General features: G+C 35.0%; 2 protein-coding genes across 14 annotated transcripts in view; both read left to right on the plus strand.

Annotated features, from left to right (window-relative positions):
* The window catches only part of G2E3 (G2/M-phase specific E3 ubiquitin protein ligase), an 84,256-nt gene extending 75,356 nt beyond the window's left edge, over positions 1 to 8,900 (plus strand). For all 11 annotated transcript variants that reach the window (XM_023546064.2, XM_023546063.2, XM_023546067.2 and 8 more), the window contains 3 exons: positions 1,173 to 1,345; positions 6,762 to 6,952; positions 7,659 to 8,900. In XM_023546064.2, the coding sequence (XP_023401832.1) occupies positions 1,173 to 1,345; positions 6,762 to 6,952; positions 7,659 to 7,915 (621 nt within the window). In that variant the 3' untranslated portion in view covers positions 7,916 to 8,900. The remainder of the gene's footprint in view (positions 1 to 1,172; positions 1,346 to 6,761; positions 6,953 to 7,658) is intronic.
* A 5,874-nt stretch (positions 8,901 to 14,774) lies between these two features.
* SCFD1 (sec1 family domain containing 1) overlaps positions 14,775 to 24,840 on the plus strand; it is a 90,148-nt gene continuing 80,082 nt past the window's right edge. For 2 of the 3 annotated variants that reach the window (XM_003408670.4, XM_010588565.3), the window contains exons 1-4: positions 14,775 to 14,898; positions 19,026 to 19,096; positions 21,993 to 22,081; positions 23,967 to 24,057. In XM_003408670.4, the coding sequence (XP_003408718.2) occupies positions 14,844 to 14,898; positions 19,026 to 19,096; positions 21,993 to 22,081; positions 23,967 to 24,057 (306 nt within the window). In that variant the 5' untranslated portion in view covers positions 14,775 to 14,843. Of the gene's footprint in view, positions 14,899 to 19,025; positions 19,097 to 20,362; positions 20,599 to 21,992; positions 22,082 to 23,966; positions 24,058 to 24,840 lie in introns of those variants that run through there. The other variant, XM_064292372.1, reaches the window with a different exon arrangement.

Below are 24,840 nucleotides of genomic sequence, written 5' to 3' on the forward strand. Positions count from 1 at the left end.
AATAGGCATAAATATGGATCTCTTCCAGTCAGTTGGCCAGGAAGCTGTCTTCTATATTTCTTGGCATAGACGAGTGATCACCTCCAGTGCTGCATCTGTTTATTGAAACATCTCAATTGGTATTCCATCAATTCCTGGAGCCTTGTTTTTTGCCAGTGCCTTCAGAGCAGCTTGGACTTCTTCCTTCGGTACCATTGATTCCTGATCATATGCCACCTCTTGAAATGGCTGAACATCAACTAATTCTTTTTGGTATAATGACTGTGTGTATTCATTCCATCTTCTTTTGATGCTTCCTGTGTCATTTGTTATTTTCCCCATAGAGTCCTTCACTATTGCAACTCAAGGCTTAGTCATGGTGTATTATTTTTTTGATATGATACTGAATTCTATTAGCTAGAATTTTGTTGAGAATTTTTGCATCTATATTCGTGAGAGAAATTGGTCTGTGCTTTTCTTTTTTTGTGGTATCTTTGCCTGGTTTTGATATCAGTGTTATGCTGACTTTATAGAATGAATTTGGAAGTATCCCTTCCTTTTCTGTGTTGTGAAATAGTTTGAGTAGTAGTGGTGTAAGCTCTTCTCTGAATGTTTGGTAGAATAAGCCATTGAAGCCATCTGGGCCAGGGCTTTTGAGGGGGGAGGGAGTTGATTTTTTTTTTTTTTTTAATTACCTTTTCAATCTGAGAAGAGTATTTTAGAATGAAGGAATAACAAGTAAATTTTCCATTCGAATGGACTGTTGACTTACTCCTGTTTTTTTTCTGTCTCCTTTTTTACCTTTGTTTATGAGCTAACCTATAAGTTTCTTTTAAGTGTCAGCTGATATTTTCCATGAAATCCCAGCTCATCTCTCTTGCCTCTCCAGTGCAATATAACCTTATTGTGTCAATTATTTCCTTTTATGTAAATAATTTCCTTTATTAAAGTGGCATGTATACATTATACTCTCAGTTTTTGGAAGGCAGACATATATAGTGGTATTACAGATGTATACAATATTTGTTGAGCTGGGTTTTCATGCATTTATTCTAGAAAAATACTTCTTCGTATACTTTTCACTCCACCCTGCTGTACTGAAGAATTGAATAGAAAGTAATAATGTCATTTGAAATGTAAATACCACTCACTAGTAAATGGGTAAAGTAGGTGTATTTTCTCTTTGATTACAGATAAATACAGCAACAAATATGGATGACTTAAACTCAGTAATAAATGAATGCTATAACTACCTAAAACTTACAGGTTGTCTAAAACTTATAAGGACTTTAAGCGACAAATATCACCTGGTAAATGACATACTTTTCTACCATGTCATTAAGAGAGTCCAAGCACCCTTTGAAAGGTAAGTTATTTATGTGTGAAAGATTCTCTCAAATTACGTGCTTTAAGTGGTTAGTTGATTTTTAATGTGAGATACACTTGGTAGTGAATGTAAATGTTTGTCTTAGAAGAAAACTTAAATGCTATTTTAAAATAATGCTTTAAAATTAACCTCTTATGAATGATTACTTTTCTGGCCTTAGTATACAGAATTGTGTAAATGTATGATGCTAAATGGGAAAGTAATCTTTCCTTCAGTTTTTTTTTTTTTTTGTAAGCTTATAATTATTTTTCTAAGTAGAAAATTATTTTAAAAATTTTACCTCTTGAGCTAACTATATATTTCCATCTCCATTCATTTAATAATTATTTATTGAATACCTGTTGTCTACTGGGGTACTGAGGATTCTTTGATTAACAGGGTAGATGTCGTTCTTGCTTTCTTTAGCTGAGAATAGTAGTCTTCAAACTATTTTCCAGTACCACATGAGTTTTCAAAGTTCTTTTATTTACTTGTACTCTCCTATTTTTTTAAATAATGGAAAAATCAAATATATATGGAAGTAGACAGAATAATATAACCATGTAATCACCACCCAGATCTAAGATTTATGAAGTTGTTATTCAAGCAAATATCAGACATACATCATCTCAGAAATGATCAATACATTGTTGTTGTTTTTAATATAAGTATCATTAACCCCTAGATTTAAATATACTTGATGTATTCAAAACCATTGTAGTTATTACCCTTATTGAAATTCAAATTGTCTCATCTTTGGCAAGTATAAGCCTTTTTTTTTTTTTTTTTTAGTTCTTTCAATATGACCCTGAGTGGTCTTTGATAGCTTTCTTACTGTCTGGCATGGCAAGGTGTTTCAGGCTCATTTTGTATATTCTGGCCTATGGAATGCTTGTTTCTTTGAATGGGAAATGGTATTTCAAAACCACAATGTAGATTGTAGGGATGTTCATTTTCACCAGTATGGTCATTGCTTCTAGGCCTTTTCAGTGGATCCAGAATTGGGAACTATTTAGTTTTTGGCTTCGATTTATTAATATAAAATACATCATGAGTTTAAACTGACACTTTTATTTCAAATTCACTTCAAGATTTTTTACTTTCTTCTTTCATCTGTAGAGAATCCCAGTTCTCAAGGACACTGACAAATTAGAGTACCCACTATCCAGTTGACTTATTTCAGATTTCATAAACAATAGTCTCAGAGTAACAATACCAACATTATCATCAATGACATATTATTACTAAAACTAGATTTAAATTATTTTTGACTTTTTGTTTTAAAGCTGTTCAATCAAATTACTGTGTTTTAAAGTCATTTGGAATAGTTATTTTATTTTCTGTTTTTAACCCAATTGGTTTTATTAAAAGTTGTTTTTTTGTTAAAATTATGTAAAATATATGTGTGGTTCCAAAGTCAAATCTATAATGTATATTGAAAGAATTCAGCTGTATGATACAGAGTGTATTCAAAGAAGTGTATCTTTCATCCTTATCCCTTCCACCTTCTATCTCTGATGAAATAACCATTTTATATTTGTCATGGTTTTTCTTTTTAATGCTAACAGATAAATATATGTGTGTGTGTGTATACATGTGTAAATTTACTTTTATTAACTAAATGATAACATATTGTCCACCTTTTTAAAAAAAAAAAAAAAAAACTTCTTTTTCATTTGACAATATATCCTGGAGATGGCTCCATAGTATTAAATAGACATATTCTTTGTTTCTTTTTAGAGCTATACAAAACTCCATTGTTTGGATATATCATTGTTCATTCAACCAATTCCCTGTTGATGGACATTTGGGATGTTCCTCTGTACTCTTCTAAATTGAAATATAATGTTACATCATAAGCTTAAATAGTTGCAAAGGATACAATTTCCAGTGTATTTTTAATATTGTAATTTAAAGTAACACTGTTATATAATTTTTAAATATATAGAAAAGTTTCCTACTGTAAGACTCTTAAGTAGTAAAATTTTCTTATGGATAGAATTACCATTATAATTATGACTAGTATATAAAACAGTCCAAATAGACATTTTTTTATATTTAAAAAATTATTTGAAATGCATCTCTTAGTGAGATATACAGAGTTTTTTTTAATTTTTTTCTGCCAAATCGTTCACATACCTACAGATGGTAGGTATGTGAGAATTTATTGTTATTCAATTCTGTTTTTTGTGTTTATAGATACAAGTAGTCTAAAGGTCAGGGAAAGCTTTGCTGTAGAAGTGAAGTTTAAATTAAAACCAGCATTATAAATAGGAATTAGGCAGATCAAGATGAAGAAGGCAAGAGAAAAAAGCAGCTAAAGAGTAACCCCTCCTTCTGTGTAAACAAACAAAAACTATATAGCAAAAACAGTCTTTTAAATTAAATACCTGAGCTTATAAGAAGAGAGTCCTGCAGATGTCAGACGTAAGAAGGAAACCAAAACCGAAAGGGCCTTATCATGTAAAATCAAAACCCTTAGCTTGCCCCACACTTGGGTTTGGAGTCCTGTGTGGACCCCAACCCAAAGCAAGGAAATTAATAAAGTAATTGGTTTTGGTACTGATAATACTAGTAGAGTACAAAAAAAAAAAAAAAACCTGTTGCCATCAAGTTGATTTCAACTCATAGCTATGAATACAGTACCAGGCAAAAGCAAATATATAGCTACTGTGTAGGGAACTTTCTACAGCCCTAGAGTAATGGGAATGCTAAAGATAAAGCAGTCCTTACTGAAGATGAGTTCCTAATAAAAATGACAAAACACAAAAGAGCCAAGAATTGGGACGAGTAGAATACCAGGGATTTACATAACAGAATAAACTGAATAAGACAAGAAAGTATTGTTACAGTGATTTAAAAGATAAACAAGGAATTGAAAAAGCAAAACAAAATGTGAAGTGAATCAAATAGTAATTCAAAATTGAAAAATGATCATGGTCTTCTGATTTCAGGTAAAGTAGAGTAGACACACTTTTCTCTATTCCTCCCACTAAGTACAATGAAAAACTCTGGCATTGTATACAAAAAAAAAAAAAAAACATATAGGGGCTCTGAAAGGTAGAGAGAAGACAGACCAGGTAGAGTTCTTGGGACCTAAAAAATGACATGGCAAAATAAAATTAAGAGGAAATCTAGACTTTCTTACATGAAAGAAAGCAAGACAATTTGTGGCCAGCAGACTTACCCTAAAAGAATGGGTATAGGAAGTTTTTGAAACATAAAGCACATTTTAAAAGATGGAATCCTGGAATATCAGGAAGGAGTAAAGAACAACAGAAAGAATAATAAAAATGTTTTCTTCTTTTGAGTTTTCTAAAATAAGCTTGATGATTGAAGCAAAAATTATACCATGATTCTCAGTGTATGTAGAGGAAATGTTTTGGAAATTACTGTATAGATGGAGAGGGTAAGGTTTCTACATTTTACTCAAACTGTTAAAATGTTAACACCTGTATACTGTATTAGTTATGTATGTATAACGTAATACTCAGAGCAACTATTAATAAAATCTATACAAAGAGATACACTCAAAAATACTGTTAGTAAAAACGGAATTAAAAAAATACACAGGTAGCTCACAGGAATACAGCAAAAACAAAACAAAAAAATGACCATGGAATGAAAAGTTGGTGACTGTCAGTGTAATACGTTTACGTATTTGAAAGTTATTTATTATCAAGATAGTTGTGTGATAACGTAAGATGGTACCATAGCATTATACAGTTATTTTCTTTGCTCTTAAAAGATATCTGCAGGTGATTCATATTAGGGTGGTAGCAGAATTACATAGATAAATGAGCAAAGACTAGAAAATTCATAGGACTTCATAATTAGGAAAGGAAGAGGCAAGAGTTAAGAATGACTTTTAGATTTTTAGCCATAAAAATTTAATGGATAATGGGGCCATTTACTGTCACCTAAGGTTCAGATTTTGGTGGTAACTGGTGAGCTTTCTTTTGGACTTAATGAGTTTGGACTTTTGAAAATCCTCTGTATGGTGCCCAGTAGTCTACTGACTCTATTTCTGGGCTGGAGGTAATAGATTTTTTCGTGACGAGCATATACCTACTAGGTAAGAGGGTGAAGTTGCCTGAGCTATGTCTGTAAAGGGAGAAGAGAAGATGGCACTGGACAGAGTCATGAGGGGCAAATATCAAAAGGCAAGGTACAGAAACAAGAAACCTGTAAGAGAAACTGGAAAGGACTGGCCAGAAAAGAGTGGTTAAACCAGGAGACTGGTATCACAGAATCCAATACCGTTTTAAGAGGGAGGTTGTAAACAGTGGAATAACTTAAAATTCGAGCAAAATAAGGACTATTGGGTTTAATGGTGAGATCTTTCATGACCTTATGGTAGTTTCTCTTGAAATGTGCGTAGGAGTGAAAAAGAAGTGAATAGGGATAAAGAAATAGAGACAGTGAATATAGATAAACTTTTAAGTAGGTTGTCTAGGAAAGAAAAAGCGGTGGCTGCTTAGGGAGATGGGATTGAGTAAAGTTTTTGTTTTGTTTTTTCTCTTATTCAAAGATGGGAAAATTAGGCATGTTTAAGTGCTCTTAAGAAAGTAAGTAGAAGGGGATATTAATCAATGTAGCAAGGTACCTGAGGAGGCAGGTAGGGGATCCAGGGCACATGTGGGGCTTAATCAAGGGGTAGAGCCAATGCTTCATATTCTTGGTTCTCTTGTTTGCCAATCCGATAAGCAAAACTGGTAGTTCTGTTTCTTGCTCATTCATGAGACTGTGCATTTAAAAAATTAGTTTCTTGTATTTCTTTTGTGAATTATGCATTTGTATTTTTTTATCATTTTAAAAATTGGATTGTTAATCTTTTAGGAAAATGATTTATATTAAATTAGTTTTGTCATGTATTTTTAATATACATGACATTTCCCCCATTTGTTTTGTTTTGTTATTAGTACATAAGTTTTAAATTTTTATGTGGTTAAGAGTCATCACTCTTTTCTTTGTAATCTCTAGACGACTTTATTTTTATAACGTCTAACTTCTAAATAGGGTTGCTATGAGTCAGAATCGACTCGACAGCACTGGGTTTGGTTTTTTTTTTTTGTTTTTAACATTGAGACGTAGAATACTTCAGATGTCTACTACTTTCCTCTCAATAAAAAAATTGTTAGCTTAATTTAAATGCTACTCTAGAAAATCAAATTAATATAGGCAGAAGGATCATAAAATATTTTATATTAATGTATTTGCTTGTTGCAGATTTGATAGTATCAAATCATATATAGTCTATCCATATGTATGTATTTTTACATCTAAGTAAATACAATAGGTGTTTTTTTTAAATCATTAGCTATTTTGAAAAACGTCAAGTAAATTAGCTGAGAATGTTATTGTAATACCAAGCACACATGTGTGAATGTTTGCTCATTACTGTTCTTCTGTTAAGTTTTAAACAGGGTCTGAAAACTCTTGGTGTATTAGAGAAAATTCAGACTTATCCAGAAGCATTTTGTAGCATCCTCTGTCATAAACCTGAGACTCTTTCTGCAAAAGTCCTTAGTGATCTTTTTGCAGTCCACACCTTATCTGATGTACAAACTTTGGGATTTTGGAACACTTACTTACAGACCATTGAGGGTATGTGAATATTTTATTATTTTTTATTTAACTGTCCCAGAATGTTTGTTTCAGGGTATTTATTTCTTTGAATTTTGTCTTTTCATATTAGTAAGACTTTGATCTGCCAACTCCAGATTTAAAACATAGCATAGAACAGTCTTACATCTAATCATCTATTTTTTCTTTCTCAAATTTAAGTTAAATTGAATTATTCTTTATCTGTTGGTTAGAACTATGATAATATTAAAAGAATACTGTTAAATACAGTGAAAAAAATTTAACTTTTAGGTGAAATTTTATTTACCTAATTTTTTTTTTTACTTTTGACGCCATTTGGTTTTTCTCTTTACATTCACTGAAAAAGTTTATCAAATAGTCATGATCTAAAAGTGGCTTCACATTATTTTAAGTATTGTATCCCCAAAGATGGAGTTTTAAAATTCTATTAACCTCTTGGACTGGCATTCACAAAACAGTGAGTAGTTGGGAGAAATAATTTTAAGGGTCCTTCTACTTCAGATTCAAATAAACATTTATCAGATATACTATTTGCCTGTTACTGCACTTGACTTATTTTGCTTGCCAAAGATGAATGTGGGAGTCTAAAAAAAAAAAGGAGTCTAGCTTTCCAAAATTCCCAGTCTAGCTGGGGAAGAGTCTATGACAGTAGCAAATATAACATGGATTTATTTTTATTTTTCTCTTCTTTTGGTAAACTTTTCAGGTGGTAAATCTGCGACAACAATGGAAGACATTCTTATTTTTGCAACTGGTTGTAGTTCCATTCCACCTACTGGATTTAAACCCACTCCTTCTATTGAGTGCCTGCATATGGATTTTCCTATTGGAAACAAATGTAATAACTGTTTAGCTCTTCCAATAACCAATACATATAAAGAATTTCAAGAAAATATGGACTTTGCCATACGAAACACTCTAAGACTAGAAAAGGAAGAAAGTTCTCACTACACTGAACATTAAAATATTTCTTTGAACCAAGCAATGCTTCTTTAAAAGCCACTGTTGATACTTTCTTTTGTTTCAGAAATCTGGCCATATCATCACTTTTGAACAAACTTCTTGGACCAATAAAATTTATAATATGAACATAAAGGAATGTTTTGGCTGTTTAAGCTAAAAAAAAAAAAAAAAATTTTTTTTTTTGGTATACTATTCAAAATTGGTGGTGATATTTTTGTTTTCCTTATATACGTGCTTTATAAACGTCTATATAAATACTTGTAGAATGGTCGTACAGACTTTATTCAAGTATAGTATAATTAGAAAAAGTATGTAGTATAATTAGAAAAAAACTGTTTTATTCATTATTTTTATAAACAACTATAGGATCCCACAGTGGTTTTTCTAGTTTTAAACAATTTTCAAATCAATCTTTATTTTCCTTATCTTAAAGCATTAAATAGAAAAGCTTAATTGGTTAAGTCCTGTTATGTATGCTTTTCAGGAAGGCACCAAGTTGGTTGTTAAAAATGTTTGAATATTACTGATTTATATTACAATAACCCTCACTGCAGTTAGGTTTATACCAAATGGAAAGTATTATTATGTAAAAAGTAGAATTGTACAAATCTTCTGGAATCTGTGAGCATTGCATAGGCTTAAAAACACTTCTGCAGTAGATGGCATAGTTGAAAATACCTAGGTGAGTTCGTAAAACCTTGGCTTTAACCATAGGATTTTTTTTTTCCTTTCTGTATCCCACATGTGATACTAAATCAGAGTATATCTGATACACAATCATTTTAGGTATCTGAATGATCTGTAGGTTGCCATGTGGTAGGTTTGCCTATTTGACATTTATTATCAAGATGATTGTGTGATAGGTAAGCCGGCACCATAGCATCATATAGTCATTTTCTTTGCTCTCGAAAGATATCTGTTAATACTATTTCTATACAGTAGAAATAAAGTTAAAAAAAAAAAAACCCATTCTAATCTCACCACACAGAGATAGCTACTGTGTTTATGTATGTCTTTCTACAAACTCTTTTTAATACTTACATTTCCTTTCCAAACTCTTTAATAAAATACTTAGGTTTCCTTTATTTTTTTTTTATTAAAGCTACTAAAAACCAAAGAATACCTAATTTTAACAGGAACATGTAATAACAATTTGAAAACATTCCAGTATCAAAGTTATGTCCCACTTGCAAAAGAAAAAAGTAGAGAAAACCCTAATATATTACCAAATATATATGAGACAAAGCCAGTTTTTCATCAGTCAGTCATGAATTTGGAGATTTGAAAGGTAAAATGTTTTAACCACATTTTTATTAGTACACAAAATACTTATGAATTGTCATATTTTTATCCTTTTTTTTTTCCAAGAAACATCTTTAATGATATTTTTAAAGAAAAAGATAGGAGTGATTTCATATAGATGATACATACCTTAACACAAAAGGAAAACTGAAACAACAGAACCCTAGTGTAATTTTTTTATTACCTCATATCTTTTCCAAGTTTTGCTTACTAACAGAGCTATCAAATTAAAATTAAACTTTATCTTGAAGTTTTTAAGAACATTAAACAAGGAATTTCTTTGTGATAAATTTTGTCAGATTATTGAAAGTAAGAAAAGGATTATCAAAAAAGTTTAAATATCAAATATAAACTTCAGACTTGTCATACAAATTTTTATCCCAAACATGTTGATAAGCTGAATATTTTATTTCTTAACCTACCTTGTTTTTGTAAGCCTTAAAAAGCCATTTAGCCAATGCAAACCAAAAAGCCTAATTAAAGCTATTTTTTGATTATTCATAGCTTTCCTTTAGTGTGGTAATTAAAGCTGATAATACAATCACACATACTTTTTTTTTGGTGGAGGGGGAGGTGTGCTTGGCTTGGCTACACCTAAAGACAGTATTTCAACTCTTTGTTTCATTTATTTGTAGACAGGGCCTTAGGGATAAGATGGTGTAAATAATACTTTAGGATGCTCACATTGTAAAGATAAGCAGAAATATTGATAGTGCAAAATGAGTTCTGATTGAAGAATGCTCCATTAATATAATTTTTAGATTGTATAGTCAAGACATTATCAGAGAAACCTGCGTGTTATTTTCTGCAGTGTTACTATGTTAAATACTGTTATGATTGTTCTTTGTTTTAGCCAGTGCACAATTCTTACTGATGCTGAATTTTACAAATTGTTATAAACCTTTATAATGTGTATATGTATTTCTTAAATATTTTAATCGCCTAAATGCCATATATTTTAAGCTTGTTTTTCTATTCCTCTCAAAACCATAAATTGACCTATAATACATTTCTACTGTTTATGGTTTTCGGTTTATATTTGTTGTTTTCAAAAGGTTTTTAGTGTGGGAGCTTCATCTGAAGACCATTTTTACAGTTCTCTACTATTTTTGTACTTAGTCATTTTCCTTTTTAGTATTTGTTAAGGTAAAGATTCTTTAAAATGTCTCACCAGAAACTAATTTATGCTTTTATACTTTGTAATATTTTGTGTGTGTGTGTGTATATATATATATATATATAAGCCATTTTTTAGCTTGGGCTAAGTAACAAGACTTTATTTGATTACCAGTCTGAGAATCCACTTTGGCTTCTAGTTTATATATATGTATGTGTATATATATGGGTTTCTGTGCTATCCAAAAGGAGGGTGTTCCTGTGAAAACTTTTGTAAGCCAAAATGGCACAGAGAAGCAATTATCATTAATTTTTATATGGGAAAATTTTTTCAGCGTTCCCAGGCCCCCAAAATAACCTACCAAATCAGCCCAAATAACACACAAAGTCTAAAATAACACTAACATATAGTAAAAGCAGAAATGATATACACAGCCTATATGAAGTAGAAATAATGACTGTAGAGTTGTAGTTTCACTTCCCAGAATGGGAAAGACAGCGAGCACATGGGAAGGCTACAGGAAACGCCCTTAGAGCTCTTAGGTTGTTCTGATACCTTAGGACACAGCTTGCTAAAGGATGCACAAAATAAATCAAGTTAAAGCACATGTTTGCAGACAGTTCAAAGCTATGGCAGCTTGATGTTGAGATGCCGAGTGTGGTTCCTGGGGAAGGAGTTCGGCAAAGCCACCCTCGCTGTTTGGAGTGTGCGCTGTCTCTGTGACACCTTGCCACAAAACAAATGCTGAACACTGTTGCCACTTTTCGCCTTCTTTCATAAAAATGAAAATCCTCTTCAGGTTTCGGTTAGTGAAAACAGGCACTAATGTAGGTCTTTCATAAAAGCGAAGTGGCGTAAAGCAAACTTCCTGAACGCGGCGGATGCCTATACATAAATTGGGTTTTTTGTAACGTTAAGTTGATTCTGACTCTTAGGGCCCTCTGGGACTGAGTAGAACGACCCCATAGGGCTTCCTAGGCCGCCAGGTCTTTTCTCCCTTGGACCCGCTACTGGTTTGGAACTGCCGACCTTTTGGTTAGCTGCTGAGCTATATTAGCCATTGCACCACCCGGACTTCTTTTAATTGAAACTAAAATTGAAACTACTCGGTGCTAAATGCTAAACAAAGGGAAATATAAAACCGAAACCAAACGCGTTGCTGCCGTGTCGATTCCAACTCTTAGCAACCCTATAGGACAAAGTACAACTGCCCCATAGGGTTTCCAAGGAGCGTTGGTGGATTAGAACTGCTGTCCTTTTGGTTAGCAGCAGAGTTCTTAACCACTGTACCACCAGGGCTCCAAGAGGAGTACAGTAGATAAGTTTTCTTGATTTTGCCTTTAGCATTCAATCATTTATTACAAGAAAATGGTCAGAAAGAGATCTTATTTATAAATACTTAGTTCAGTCATTATGGAATATAGTAACTCACTTTTAAATTTTATTTAGTACTTTATTGTTTTATAATCTGTTCAACTAGTTTTTATGCTCGTTATAATTCAGTACAAAGCATAAGAACACATTTAATGATGGAGTGCTTGAATATATTTTCCCTGTAGTTTAGGAAAATTTGGATTGCCTGGAAAAGAATCAAGGAGCCCTGGCAGTACAGTGGTTAAAGCCCTTGGCTGCTAACCTAAAGGTTGGTGGTTCAAACCCACTAGCTGTTCCATAGGAGAAAGATGTGGCAGTCTGCTTCCATAAAGATTACAGCCTTGGAAACCCTATGGGGCAGTTCTGCTCTGTCCTGTAGGGTCATTAAGAGTCGGAATCGACTTGAGGGCCACAGGTTTCGTTTGAAGAGAAGCAGTTTTCTAATTCCTTAGGATCATTATGAGTCAGAATCAGCTCAATGTCAATGGGTTTTTTCCAGTTCCCAAACTTATTCCAGTACCTACTGTATGCCAGATATGCTAGGTGATAGGTCAATCTATCTTCTACTTTCTGAAAGACTGCCAGATGTAACCAAAGAGCATGGCACTTTTAACACAGTGAAGTTTTCTAAATGTGTTTATGCTACTAAATGTGAAGTGCTTATTTATATAAACTAAATTAACTAACTTGTCTGTACTGAACAAGCTCAGGATTCTTACAAAACTGAGTAGATAAAAGATCCTTTCCTCTCCACGTTTGAGAAGTCCTGTTAGTAGTTGTTGGCTCACATCCAGGAACCTCTCTAGAATGAGATGTTAAAATTACCCCCTAATGTAAAATAGCTTACCAGAGTAAATTAAAACCAGAGATTTGCATAAGTCAAGTAAAAGGCTACACTAACTTAGTTAACTAACACTCTGAAGGCATAGGTTGTTTTTTTGCGTTCTAATAATGCATGATAAATACCTTAATCTGTCTCAGCCTTATGGGGATTATATCTGCTGTCACTGTTCTGTTGGGTATATTGAAACCAAAAACCTGCTGCTGTTGAGTTGGTTCTGACTCAGTGACCCTGTAGGACAGAGCAGAACTGCCCCATAGGATCTCCAAGGAGCAACTGGTGGATTCAAACCCCCCACCTTTTGGTTAGCGGCCAAGTTCTTAACCACTGTGCCAACAGGGCTCCTCTGTTGGATATATTTTTCTATAAATTTCTTGCCCATGCTGTGCGCACTCCTTGGCCAGGACTTTTTATCCTTTCGTATGTATATACTGTATATAAATGTTAATCATTATTTTTGTGCTTTATATTAATACAACCCATATAGTCTTGGAAAGGAGTCTATGATGGAGCGAAAATGGTTCAATGATAGATTTGCATTTGAAAGTAAAAGTACACAAATGACCAAGATTGGGCTCTCAGATATTGGGAGGTGGGAAAGCCTATATATTTAAAATTCTATGGAGACTAGAATGAAGTAGAACTTTTCTGTATGGCAGAGACTGTCATTTTTGTTTAATTATAACATGCCTAGTTCATTGAAGATTCCTTCAGTTTTATAAAAATAAATGGTTCTGATTTGTGAACTTGAGAAAGTAGTGTTTTATTATAGAATGTAATTTTTTTAATTAACTCAATTTAGAACATTAAATTTTTGAGGCACAGAATCATTTCAGAATTTGGTGCAACTTCAGAATTAATATATTCAACAGCTAATGCAATGTCATCAATGAACGATTTATTGGACATATGGAAAATAAGTTGTTATTGTGTACCCATTTTTGATGTGCAATAAAATGAGTTAAAACCATTAATATTGCATATTCTTGTGATCACATGGCTTCAAGTGTATATTAGAACACCAGTGCTATCTCTACTACCCTTACATCACGCCCAAGTAATAAAATGCTTTGTAATTCTGGAGTTCCAAAAAAAAAAAAAAACTATCAGTTTTACATTTTGCACCAGCCTGGCTCCTGTGGCCCATGCAGGGAAAACAACACCATAAAAGCCAGACCATTCTCCCTAACAGATGAATCTGAAATATCAGCCAAATTTACAACAGTGCTCCCAAACCACCTGATTCCTGGAAAAAGGGAACAAATGGGAGACACCTCCAGCTGCACAGGGAAAAGAGCAGAGGCAGGGACAGAGTGCTCAATCAATAAGCAAGATAAATATAGGCTTACCTGTACTTACTAATCTGTAGTGAACAATTTCACTTGCTTTCTACATCGAAGATGTAGTGAAACCCATGTGTAATTGTTCACTGCAGATTAGTAAGTAAGCACATGTAAGCCTGTGATTACCTTGCTTGCTAGGTCATCCGTCCCTGTCGGGGATTCTAAGTTTGAAAAGAGGCTTTGATTCTCTAGGAAGGTGCTGTGGGGTTGAGAAAGAGCCAGATGCCAGCCATACCTAGCAGCAGAATCTTAGATGTGGCTAAAAAAATGTTAAATTGTTCAGTACAGATGATCTGGTAAGCAAGGTAAGCGTCCTGCTTACTTTGCCTGTTGGATAATCCGCCCCTGGGCAGAAGGACCTATCATAAGCGCATACTTTCTTTCAGGAGCTTCATTTACTTTAGTTCTGTGAACCTTACACACTTAGAGTATTGGCAGCACTTAAATGACCTGGAAACACCAAGCCACCAGTTAAGTTTTTAATTAGGTTCTGAGCGCTACATCACGCTGCTATCATTTGAGAGTGTAGCTTGATTTAAAAAAAAAAAAAAAACCATTGCCAATAAGCCCGTCCCGACTCATAGCGACTCTATAGGACAGAGTTGAACTGTCCCATGGAGCTTCCAAAAAGCGGCGGGTGGATTCGAACAGCGCACCTCTTGGCTAGCAGCCTGAGCTCGTAACCACTGTGCTACCCGGGCTGCGTAGCTTTGTTGTGTAGGATAAAAATCCCTAATAGTCTGCATCTAACAACTACACTGCTAAACCATTCAGGCACTAACGCCAGGTCACCAAGTTCCTCAGGATCGACGGGAACGTGGCAACATCTCTGTGGGTGAGGCGGAACGCAGCCTCCGGGTGCAAGCGTTGGCTCCGCCCCGCCGGGCTTTGCTTCCGGTACCGTCGGGGCGCCCACGTCATCCCGAGCTCCGCTCGCCAGCCGGGCAGTGGATGGTGGGAGCCAAGATGGCGGCAGTGGCAGCCGGTATTCGGGAAAGACAGACAGGTACCAACCTAACCCTTCTCCTTGCTTTTTCGTGCCTATCGCGGCGACTTCCCCTACCTCTGCTTGTCCCCGCCCTCACCTTGTCGCCTTCACTCGGTCGTAGTGCGTGCGGCTCGGAGACAGACCTCCAGGAATTTAATCCAGTCCCCAGAGCATCAGGAGCCCCTCCCCTTTGAGTTTTTTGGGAAGAGATGCGTTTAGCTGGAGGACTCGGCCCCTCGCCTGTGGTGCAGGAGAAGGGGCTTCAGGGGTGGGCTGGTTGTCTTCTTCTCTGCTGGGCCTTAGAAAGGCCATCACGATGGGGTCTGGCCGCTGGCATTTTCGTTCATGTGTTGTTACCTATGGAATCTCCAGGTTTGTTTCCGTGCGGTGCAGCCCTCTCCCAGTTTTAATGTTGTAAGAACTCCATTTTTCGGCACTTCCACCACAGTTAAAAAACTTAGGTATTCTGTTTTTCAGAGCGGCCTGCTTTCTGCCGTTTCTCCCCCTTGGACCAGTCTTTTAGGTGTACCCGAAGAGAAATGCCAGGTGAATGGTAGACTTAAACCTGGTAATGACACGTAGTGCATATTGACTTGTGTTCTGCTCTTCCCAATAGATAACTTACTGTATAAATTATCAGTCAGGTATAACTTAAATATATGAGACTCCAGATATTTGAGGGAATACCCAAATATAGCAAGATTCCACGTGTACACTTACTCATTATTAGATAGGTCATGCCAGATCAATCATTTATCAAATTAGTACCATAGTTGAGTTCTGTTTTCTTTCAGAAAAAAGTAAATCCCTTTGTAGGTACTGTAGTAGCAGAGGTAAAAATTTTCTTGGTGCCTATTGGAAGTGTTTTGGGAAATAACTCACAGTCAACTCTCATATTTATTGAAGCCTGCTACATACAAGATGTTGTGTGTGATCAATACAAAGGAACGTGCAATCAGTTTGGATAGAAAACAGCTGACCTTTACTGAGCATTTACTGTTGCCAGGCACTATTCTCAGAGATTTTAAATGTATTATTATCTCCACTTTGCATATGAGGAAACCAAAGTATAGAGAGGTTAACTAAAAAAAAAAAAAAAACCCACTGCCGTTGAGTCGATTCCGACTTATGGTGACCCTATAGGACAGAACAGAACTGCCCCAGTTAACTAGCATGTCAGTTTCTCACTTTGCCTGCCTGAGAAATTTTTATTCATCTTTTAAAGGTCACCTCAAAAGTTTACTCCTTTGTGAAAGCTTCCTCTCTGTCCTGAACCTATCTATCCCTGTTCCTATTCAGTAGACCGAATCTATAGTTTCCGTCTCAGTTACCATTGTTCTTCATGCATGCTTTCCTTTGCGAGTTCTTGCTCATCTCCCCTGTTTCTCAACATTAAAGAGCCCAGATCAACTGATTTGTCTCCTCTAGCCTCTTGGCTTTAAATACCATTTATATGCTGTTTCTCAAGTTTATATCCCCAGCCTGGACCTCTTCTCTGAACCCAGTCTTCCCTATATCAGTTAATGGCAGCTTCATCCTTATAGTTGCTCAGGTCTAAAATCTTGAAGTTTTGTTTTCTTGACTTCTCTTTTTCATACCCCACATTAGATCTATCAGTAAATCTTGTAAGCTGTACCCTAACAATATATTCAGGATCTGACCATCGTTGCTGTTATCACCCAGATACAAGTCACCGTGTGTTTCTATTTGAGCTTCTGCAATAACCTCCTATTTGGTCTACCTGCGTTTACAACCATATTCCCCTTCCGTCTTCTCCACTCAATACCCAAAGTGATTATGTCACATTTTTGCTCAAAACCATCCAGCACTTTTCCATTTCATTCATGACAGAAGCCAAAGAGATCTTACAGTGATCTACAAGACCCTATGTAATATGTTCCCCAGTTGTCTTTCTGACTTCATTTCTTGTTTCTCTCCCTCTTTCCTTGAACACACCAAGCATACCCGAGCCTCAGAGCATTTGTATTTGTTGTTTCCTCTTTTTGCAGTGTTCTTACATGAATATCTGCAAGGCTTGTTCCCAAACCTCATTTAGATTTTTACTCAGACGTTACCTTCTCAGTAAGGCCTTCACTGACCAACTCCCTGTCCCCCTTCTCTACCTTTTTCTTCTCCGTAGCACTTATCAACATTTCACATACCACATGTTTTTCTTATTTTCTTTATCGGCTGTGTCCTCCAACTGGAATGAAAGGTTCTTGAGGACAGGGAGTTTTTATGCAATGTTCAGTTTATATCCCCAGCAGCTAGGGCAGTATTGGGCACATGGTAAATGCTCACTAAATATTTGTTGAATTAATGAATAAACAAATAGTAAATGTAGTTGACAGTATTTGTTCAGTAAATGAGTGAAGAAAACATTCCAGGTAAGACTGAAACTACATTAACCAAGTGTAGGAATGTGAATAGTATGTTTAGGGTCAATAAAGAAAACTAGCTCACCATTTCAGTAAAAAGCAATGATTTAAACCTTGAGAATTTGCCCTGATGAAAGGAAAATTACATTCTTACACACTCTTTGAAGACCAGCCTTGTATTTTATTAACAAATCCACTGTATCAAAATCCCTGTTTAACAAGTTAGCTAAAGCTCACAGCTGGAGAAATTCTAGTCTTCTCTTAGATGGGGCTGAGAAGACAAGTGTGGGATTATTTGCTGATACTGGCCTAACTGTGGAGAACACTTCACACCTAGGTGCAGCACAGACTATGGTTCTTTCTAGTCATCATGTGTCAAGAGTGTAAACAACTGTTCTAGAAGCAAGACTCTTCCCTGTCTTGGGCCATGAGTGCCAGGGTGGTGGTGTCTGTATTGTTTAGAGGTGGGAGGAAGAGCTCTGCTAAAGCAATGAGAGAGCTGACCCTGGAACACCTCTCTGTGCCTCCTCTTGTAAGTATTAAAGGTTTTGATTGTTTGTTTATGCTCTTTTTAATAGCATAACACCTGTGAACCCTAAGTAAATGTAAGTTTTTGGGAATGTGTCATTATTGGCTGAGCATTAGGTATGAAAGTTTTGACAAAAAGTCGTGTCTCTATATACACACACATAAATATACAAATATGTCGTTGAAGTGCAATTTTTTCATTAGTAGAAGTGTTACAGCATTATACCTGCTTCAACAAACATTTAATAGAAGCTTTTCTAGTGAGTGAATGAATGAATGTTATACATTGACACCTAAGTAATTTAAATACTCCCTGGTTCTCTGGGAGGGCTTTGGAATATGAGCTATTCTGTGTTACTTAATAAAACCTAATGCAAATGCTTTTACAAATTAATCAAGTGGATTTTGAGGTTACCAATCTTTTTTAAAAAATGAAATCACCTAATACACTCCCTTGAATATTTGGCTATCTCAACTTCACATAGAAATATATTAAAGGATTTTGATTTCCCTTACAAAGTATTTCTGAGTCTGTTGTAACACATGAACATATGAGGAATAAAACCCACAAAATACTACACCATCTAGAGTATGGCTGCTTACCAGGAGTTGTCATTTAAACCTACCATATCTCTGGGAAAGTCTGTTTTTTTCCCCATGGAAAACAGAATTTTAAGCAATATAACTTCAGTGAATTTGAGGGGATAAATTGGTTGGAAAATGTACTCGTAGGTAAAACTAAACATTAGAAGTGCTGTATTAAGGTTTTGTATGCAAACCAATTAAATATGTCAGATAATTTTCATTTTTAGGAAGATTGTTTTAATCTGTTCTTTCTCAACCCAACAATAAGTAGACAGGATAACCGTTGAAGTCATTGCATGTTCATGATTGAAGAAATTTCTTTTTGCGTCTATATAAAATTCAGTGTTGGATACCCAAAAACCCGTTGCCGTCGAATAGTCAGGAGAAATACAAAAGTCTTCTTCTTGAACATTTTTCACACTGTTTTCTCTGGGGACAGATGCCTGTTGTGTTTTTTAAAAAACTCCCAGTTAGCTGTTGAGGGAACAGTCTTACAAGGTCTGACCCCTAGCTCCATACATCCGGTGATTTGATTAGTCAGTATGAGTAGAGTTGATTTGTGCATTTTGTTTTGAGGTAGTAAATAAGAAATGTGAAATGAAATTCTTTAAAAAATGGTAATATTTGATACAAAAAAACTATTTTAATTTTCAGTGGCTTTGAAGCGCATGTTGAATTTCAATGTGCCTCATGTTAAAAACAGCACTGGAGAACCGGTATGGAAGGTAAGAGAGAAATTTAATTTAAGGGGCTGTATTTTCTTTTCTTCAGCCCTTATTTGTGGTAGTTGGGAATTTCTTGTTAATACTGACCTAGTAGCATATTTTAGTTATAATGCATGAATATTTCTGTTTCACATGGCATCTTAATGTGAATTTTTTTGATAAACATTTTATGGAGTAAGATAGTCAATGAGATAGTAATATTCATCTAGGGAATCCAGCCAATCTCAGGCAGGGTCTCCCTGGTAGGTCTTTACCTAGTTTGATGTTTTGTTCTTTAGGTTTTCAAGTATTGACTCTAGATCTTGCAGTCTTTCTCAGGGTTAGTCACACTGGGGAACTGGTTCATTTTAACTGTTATGGATTGAATTGTGCCCCCCCCCCACCCCCAATATATGTTGAATTTCTGGCGTAGTACCTGTTGAACCCTGGTGGCATAGTGGTTAAGAGCTATGGCTGCTAACCAAAAGGTTGGCAGTGAAATCCCCTGGCATTCCCTTGGAAACTCTACGGGGCAGTTCTGCTTTGTCCTGTAAGTTCGCTGTGAGTCAGAATCAACGGCAGTAGGTTTGGTTTTTTTTAGTGTTTGTTGATGTGATCCTGTTTGGAAATAGGATTTTCTTTTGTTATGCTAATTAGGCTATGCCAGTGTAGGATAGATACTAAACATAATCACTTCTGAGTTATAAAAAAACGAGAATACAGACAAACACACACACACAGAAGACAGATGCCATGTGAGGATCATCTATAAGGAACCAAGGAACATTGGTGCTCCTGATAAGGAAGGAATCACCACCACCAAGACCATGATTTCAACTTTTAGCCTCCAAAACTGTGAGAAAAAAAATTTTATTCTTTAAAGCCACTCACTTATGGTATTTGTATTACAGCAAGAAGGCATTAACCAGCTTATGAGAGGGTGATCTGTGAACTAGAACACCAATTTATTAATTTATGAGATGTAAAACTATCAGTAAAACTTATTTGGGCCAGAAAGCTATAGACATTCTCCTTTGAGAAATACTGGAGAGCCTTAAAAAATTCTGATTTTTGGGTGCCTTCATTCTGAACTTCACAGTGATTGTCTTTTTTGAAGAGACAATACAGTTGCTTAGGTTTAAACTTCATTAGCTTACACTCATTTTAGCTTACAACCAAGTCATCTTGGTTAGAATTTTGGGTGTTTTGGAAACTCTTAATGAGTCCTTATAAATCCTTTGGGTTAACTCCGGTGGTAGTTAATCTATTTTGAATTTATAATTTAAGCTTAAATTGTTAGCTGCCATCAAGACAGCCCCTCCACGTCATGGCGTGAAATGCTGCTTTGGTGTGCACCATCCCTATGACCGGTTGTGGATCAGACCGTTGTGATCCGTAGAGTTCTCATTAGCTGAATTTCAGAAGTAGATCAGCAGGCCTTTCTCCAAGTCCATCTTAGGCTGGAAGTGCCGCTGAGACCTGTCCAGCAGTATAGCAGCCTACAAGCCTCCACTGTCAGACAGGTAGGTGGAGGCTGTGCTTGAGGTGTGTTGTCGGGGCATCACACACAGGTTTCCTACCTGGAAGGCTAGAATTCTACCACTGAACCACCATGCCCCCCACTTAAGTTTCAGAGGGCCCCCTGATTTTTCTCTACCTGTTTCTTTGCAGGCATCTTTTTGTTGCCTCTTGCATAAACTATACTTGTTTATTTCTTAAGGCCTATATTGAACTTTTGAATTAAATAACTTGAGGATTTCTTGGGTACAGATTTGTGTCAGATACTAGTTTTTTTTTTATATATATATATATTGAACTTTTGAATTAAATAACTTGAGGATTTCTTGGGTACAGATTTGTGTCAGATACTTTGCTTACCAGCCATTTTTATATCACAAGATTAATAATACAGGTATTGAGATTTAAAGAGGCAAGATTTTTGAGAGATGCAACATCTACTGTCTTATAACTAGAGCAGAAAGATTTTTAGGAGCCCTGGTGGTGCAGTGGTTAAGAGCTCAGCTGCTAATCAAAAGATAAGCGGTTTGAATCCACAAGCTGCTGCTTGGAAACTATATGGGGCTGTTCTACTCTGTCCTGTAGGGTCACTATGAGTGGGAATCGACTTGATGGCAACAGGTTTGGTTTTTTGGTTTGTAAAAGGAAGTCTTGGCATTCAAGAAAATTCTTAAGATGGTGCATTTTTATTTCTTAATTAGCAGTTTCTTACTGCATAAAGAGTCATTGAGGTAGTTGTGAAAAACACTAGTTGAATAGTCTCCTGTTTGCCTTGACTCCAAAACTAATTTTGAGTTAGAAAAATTATTGGAGTTCTTACTGTTCTTCAAAGATGTCAGTTTTAATCCTTTTAGAATGAGGGGGAATACATTTGTTAGAATAAGGCTAGTAAGTACTCTTTATGGACTTGATTTTTAAAAGACATATCCTATTAACCTGAGATGTTGAATTTACAGTCCTTTACAGTCATGGAGCTTCTTACTAGTTTTGAAAGTGACTATATTTTACTCCTCTGTTTTTAGAAAGGATATATGTGAACTAGAAAAAGTGGGGGAATAATACATTTGAGTTTGCTGTGTGTTCAGAGTCCTTTGTTATAGCTTAAGATGAAGATTTGATAATCTCTACTATTTTTTTTTAACCTGGAAAAAGTATTTTATAAAAATAAGTTGGCATAATTATTTATTTTAGCCTCAGTAGTAATGGTTTTAAGAATGTATTGCTGTGTGAGTGTACATTTGGTAAGTAATAGTGGAAAATATTAACTTGAGATAAGGATAAGAATTCAACATATGTGATTTACTAAAATAAAAATTTATATCAATATTTTCTTAATGTGGGTTCCGTATTAGCTGTTCACTGATAATGCTTAAAAAACACATGGTTTTTTTTTAATTAGGTACTCATTTATGATAGATTTGGCCAAGATATAATTTCCCCTCTGCTATCTGTGAAGGAGCTAAGAGACATGGGAATCACCCTGCATCTGTGAGTTTTAACACATTTTTAGTAATGGCATTTATTTTGAAATGTATTTTTTAAAATTTTTGGCCACTGTGAAATCAAGTGATAAAGGGACATTTATGGAGAAAAATACTGGGTTACAGAACTTATATACTATAAAACCAGAGCTTCAAGCCTGTTCATTCCAGTTGGACCCCATGCTGAAAATTTGCATTTCTACCCTGATATACTGAGCAGAATGTACATTTTAACAAGATCCCTCAGATGATTCTTAGGTTTACATGTTTACATAAGAATCACTTGGGAATCTTATTAAAATGTAGCTTCTGTTTCAGTATATCTGGGGTAGAAATGCAAATTCTCAGCAGGGGTCAAACCAGAATGAACCAGTTCGAAGCCCTATATAAAACAACAACCCCCCCCATCTTCTTTTGTTCAGTCTTTTACTTCTGAAGTTAAAAATAACCCCCAGGTTTACAACTTCTAAAAATAAATTTCCTTACTTGTTCTTTTCCTATACACTTGGTTTACTGTCTGTATGAAGGAAAATACCAAATAATCTCAGGGTCTCCTCCAGCTCTAAAAATTTTTTAGTTTATCATTAGTATGAAAAATATAAGTGACTACAAAGATATCACTGGTAAAGTAATCACCATAGGAGGCTATCTAACTTGTCTTCCTAACGGTTGAGTTTGTTTGATTATATTGCTTCTGATAGGTTTGATAAATATAAAATTACTTTGTAGACTTGCCTAGTGGAACATTTGGAGAGGGGCTATGTTCATGAATAGATATTAATATTTTTACATACTGAAAGAGTCTAATTATGTGGTGTTAAAACCTATTTGCATCCTATTCTATTTATGGTTAGCACCAATTTTTATCTGTGGCTGTAACATTGATTTGAAATCTACTCTTGTATTGATAATAGTGGTTTTAGATTTTCAGTGCAGAAAGTATCAGAATGTGATTTGATTAGTTTATGTTCTTCAGTTTTATAATGTGTATGTGTTTAAAATTAATAGAGTATTCAATTCTAAAATTATTTTTTTATGTCTCTGAAATGAGGGTGTATCTTATAATTGATGGTGTGTCATAGTTTAATTGGCAACATTTTTCTTCAGTGGTATGTAAAATAACAGTATGTTTTAAAATGAGTAACATCTTGGGTTTGATGAAATATGGTATTTGACAGATTTTTTTCTTTTATTATGTCAGACATAAAACAAAATTTTTGTTGATAACATGCTAATTCATATGAGTTGAACCGAAGTTTAGTTTGATGCCATCCATGGAAAAGGTAGTTTATTAATAAGCATAGATTGCTATTGGCATCTTATTAAGTTTCATTATTTTACTAATGAAAAGATGGAAGTAATAAATACACAAAAATACATTGTCTTAAAGTTTTACGGTAACGTGCATATATCTTTCATTTAAAAATATATATTTTATTTTATATCATTTAAATTCTTTCATTTCAAGGAAAATTCCTGCAACTTTCTGTTTTCCTTCTCTTGGAGAGCTGCATCTTCTCCCCAGCTCATATTTCTATGAAAAATAGGAATAAAATTGATTTTGAGTATGCTTTTTTTTTTTTTTTTAGTTCCCATTCAGGGGAAATGTTTATAGAAGAGAATGTCTGACCATAAAATGTATTAGAAAAGAAGATGAGTGGAGTAGAACACATGAAGACTAAGAGCCTGGGATCTAACTAATAAATAATATTAATGCTGATATAAGGGGAAACTGACTGAACTAACTGTAATGAATTGTAGCAAAAACTTTTAGAGCATTGGTCACTGTCCTTGAGCTGGTAAACTCCCATTTTGAGAAATGCTGTTTCAAGTGATGTTTTTAGGTAAGAGACTAAGAAAAAAGTGAGTTTTTAGTTCCTTGTGTCTTCTAGGCTTTTGCACAGTGATCGAGATCCCATTCCAGACGTTCCTGCCGTGTACTTTGTAATGCCCACTGAGGAAAATATTGATAGGATGTGCCAGGTATGTGAAGTCTTATTTTCTTGAACATGAAAACATTTTTTTTTTTTAAACCTGAGATACTGGTGAGGAGTGAGCTTCTTGGATCAGGTGGACACTTGAGACTGTGTTGGCATCTCCTGCCTGGAGGGGAGATGAGAGGGTAGAGGGTTTAGAAGCTGGCGAAGTGGACATGAAAAGAGAGAGTGGAGGGAGAGAGCAGGCTGTCTCATTAGGGGGAGAGTAACTGGGAGTGTGTAGCAAGGTGTATATAAGCTTTTGTGTGAGAGACTGACTTGGTTTGTAAACTTTCACTTAAAGCATAATAAAAATTAAAAAAAATAATAAAACCTGAGATATCAGTGTTGTTAAGAATCGTAAATTATCCAGTTTCCCACTTTGATTTTTGAGATATCTTTAAACCTCAGATAACCTGGAAAATTTAAAATTTTCTGGCTGAAGAAGTGTTGTATTAAGACTGAGTCTGGCTATAAAAAACAGAAAATTTAACTATATTAGCTTTAAAATTAAGAGTTTTGCAAATTGAGACTAATGGGGCACACCAGGCCTGGGTCAAGTACTACAAGGCAGGAGCGGACAAAAAAGCTGGTAACAGGAAACCTTAGGTTGAGAAGGGAGAGTGTTGACACGTCATGGGGTTGTTAACCAGTGTCATAAAATAGTATGTGTACTGTTTAATGAGAAACTAGTTTGTTCTGTAAACCTTCATCTAAAGTACAATAAAAAAAAATTTTTTTAAGGCAAAAAACAAAATAATAATAAAAATAACAGTTTTGTTTTTCGGAA

This window comes from Loxodonta africana, chromosome 10 (genome assembly GCF_030014295.1).
Source record: "Loxodonta africana isolate mLoxAfr1 chromosome 10, mLoxAfr1.hap2, whole genome shotgun sequence".
Lineage (NCBI taxonomy): Eukaryota > Metazoa > Chordata > Mammalia > Proboscidea > Elephantidae > Loxodonta > Loxodonta africana.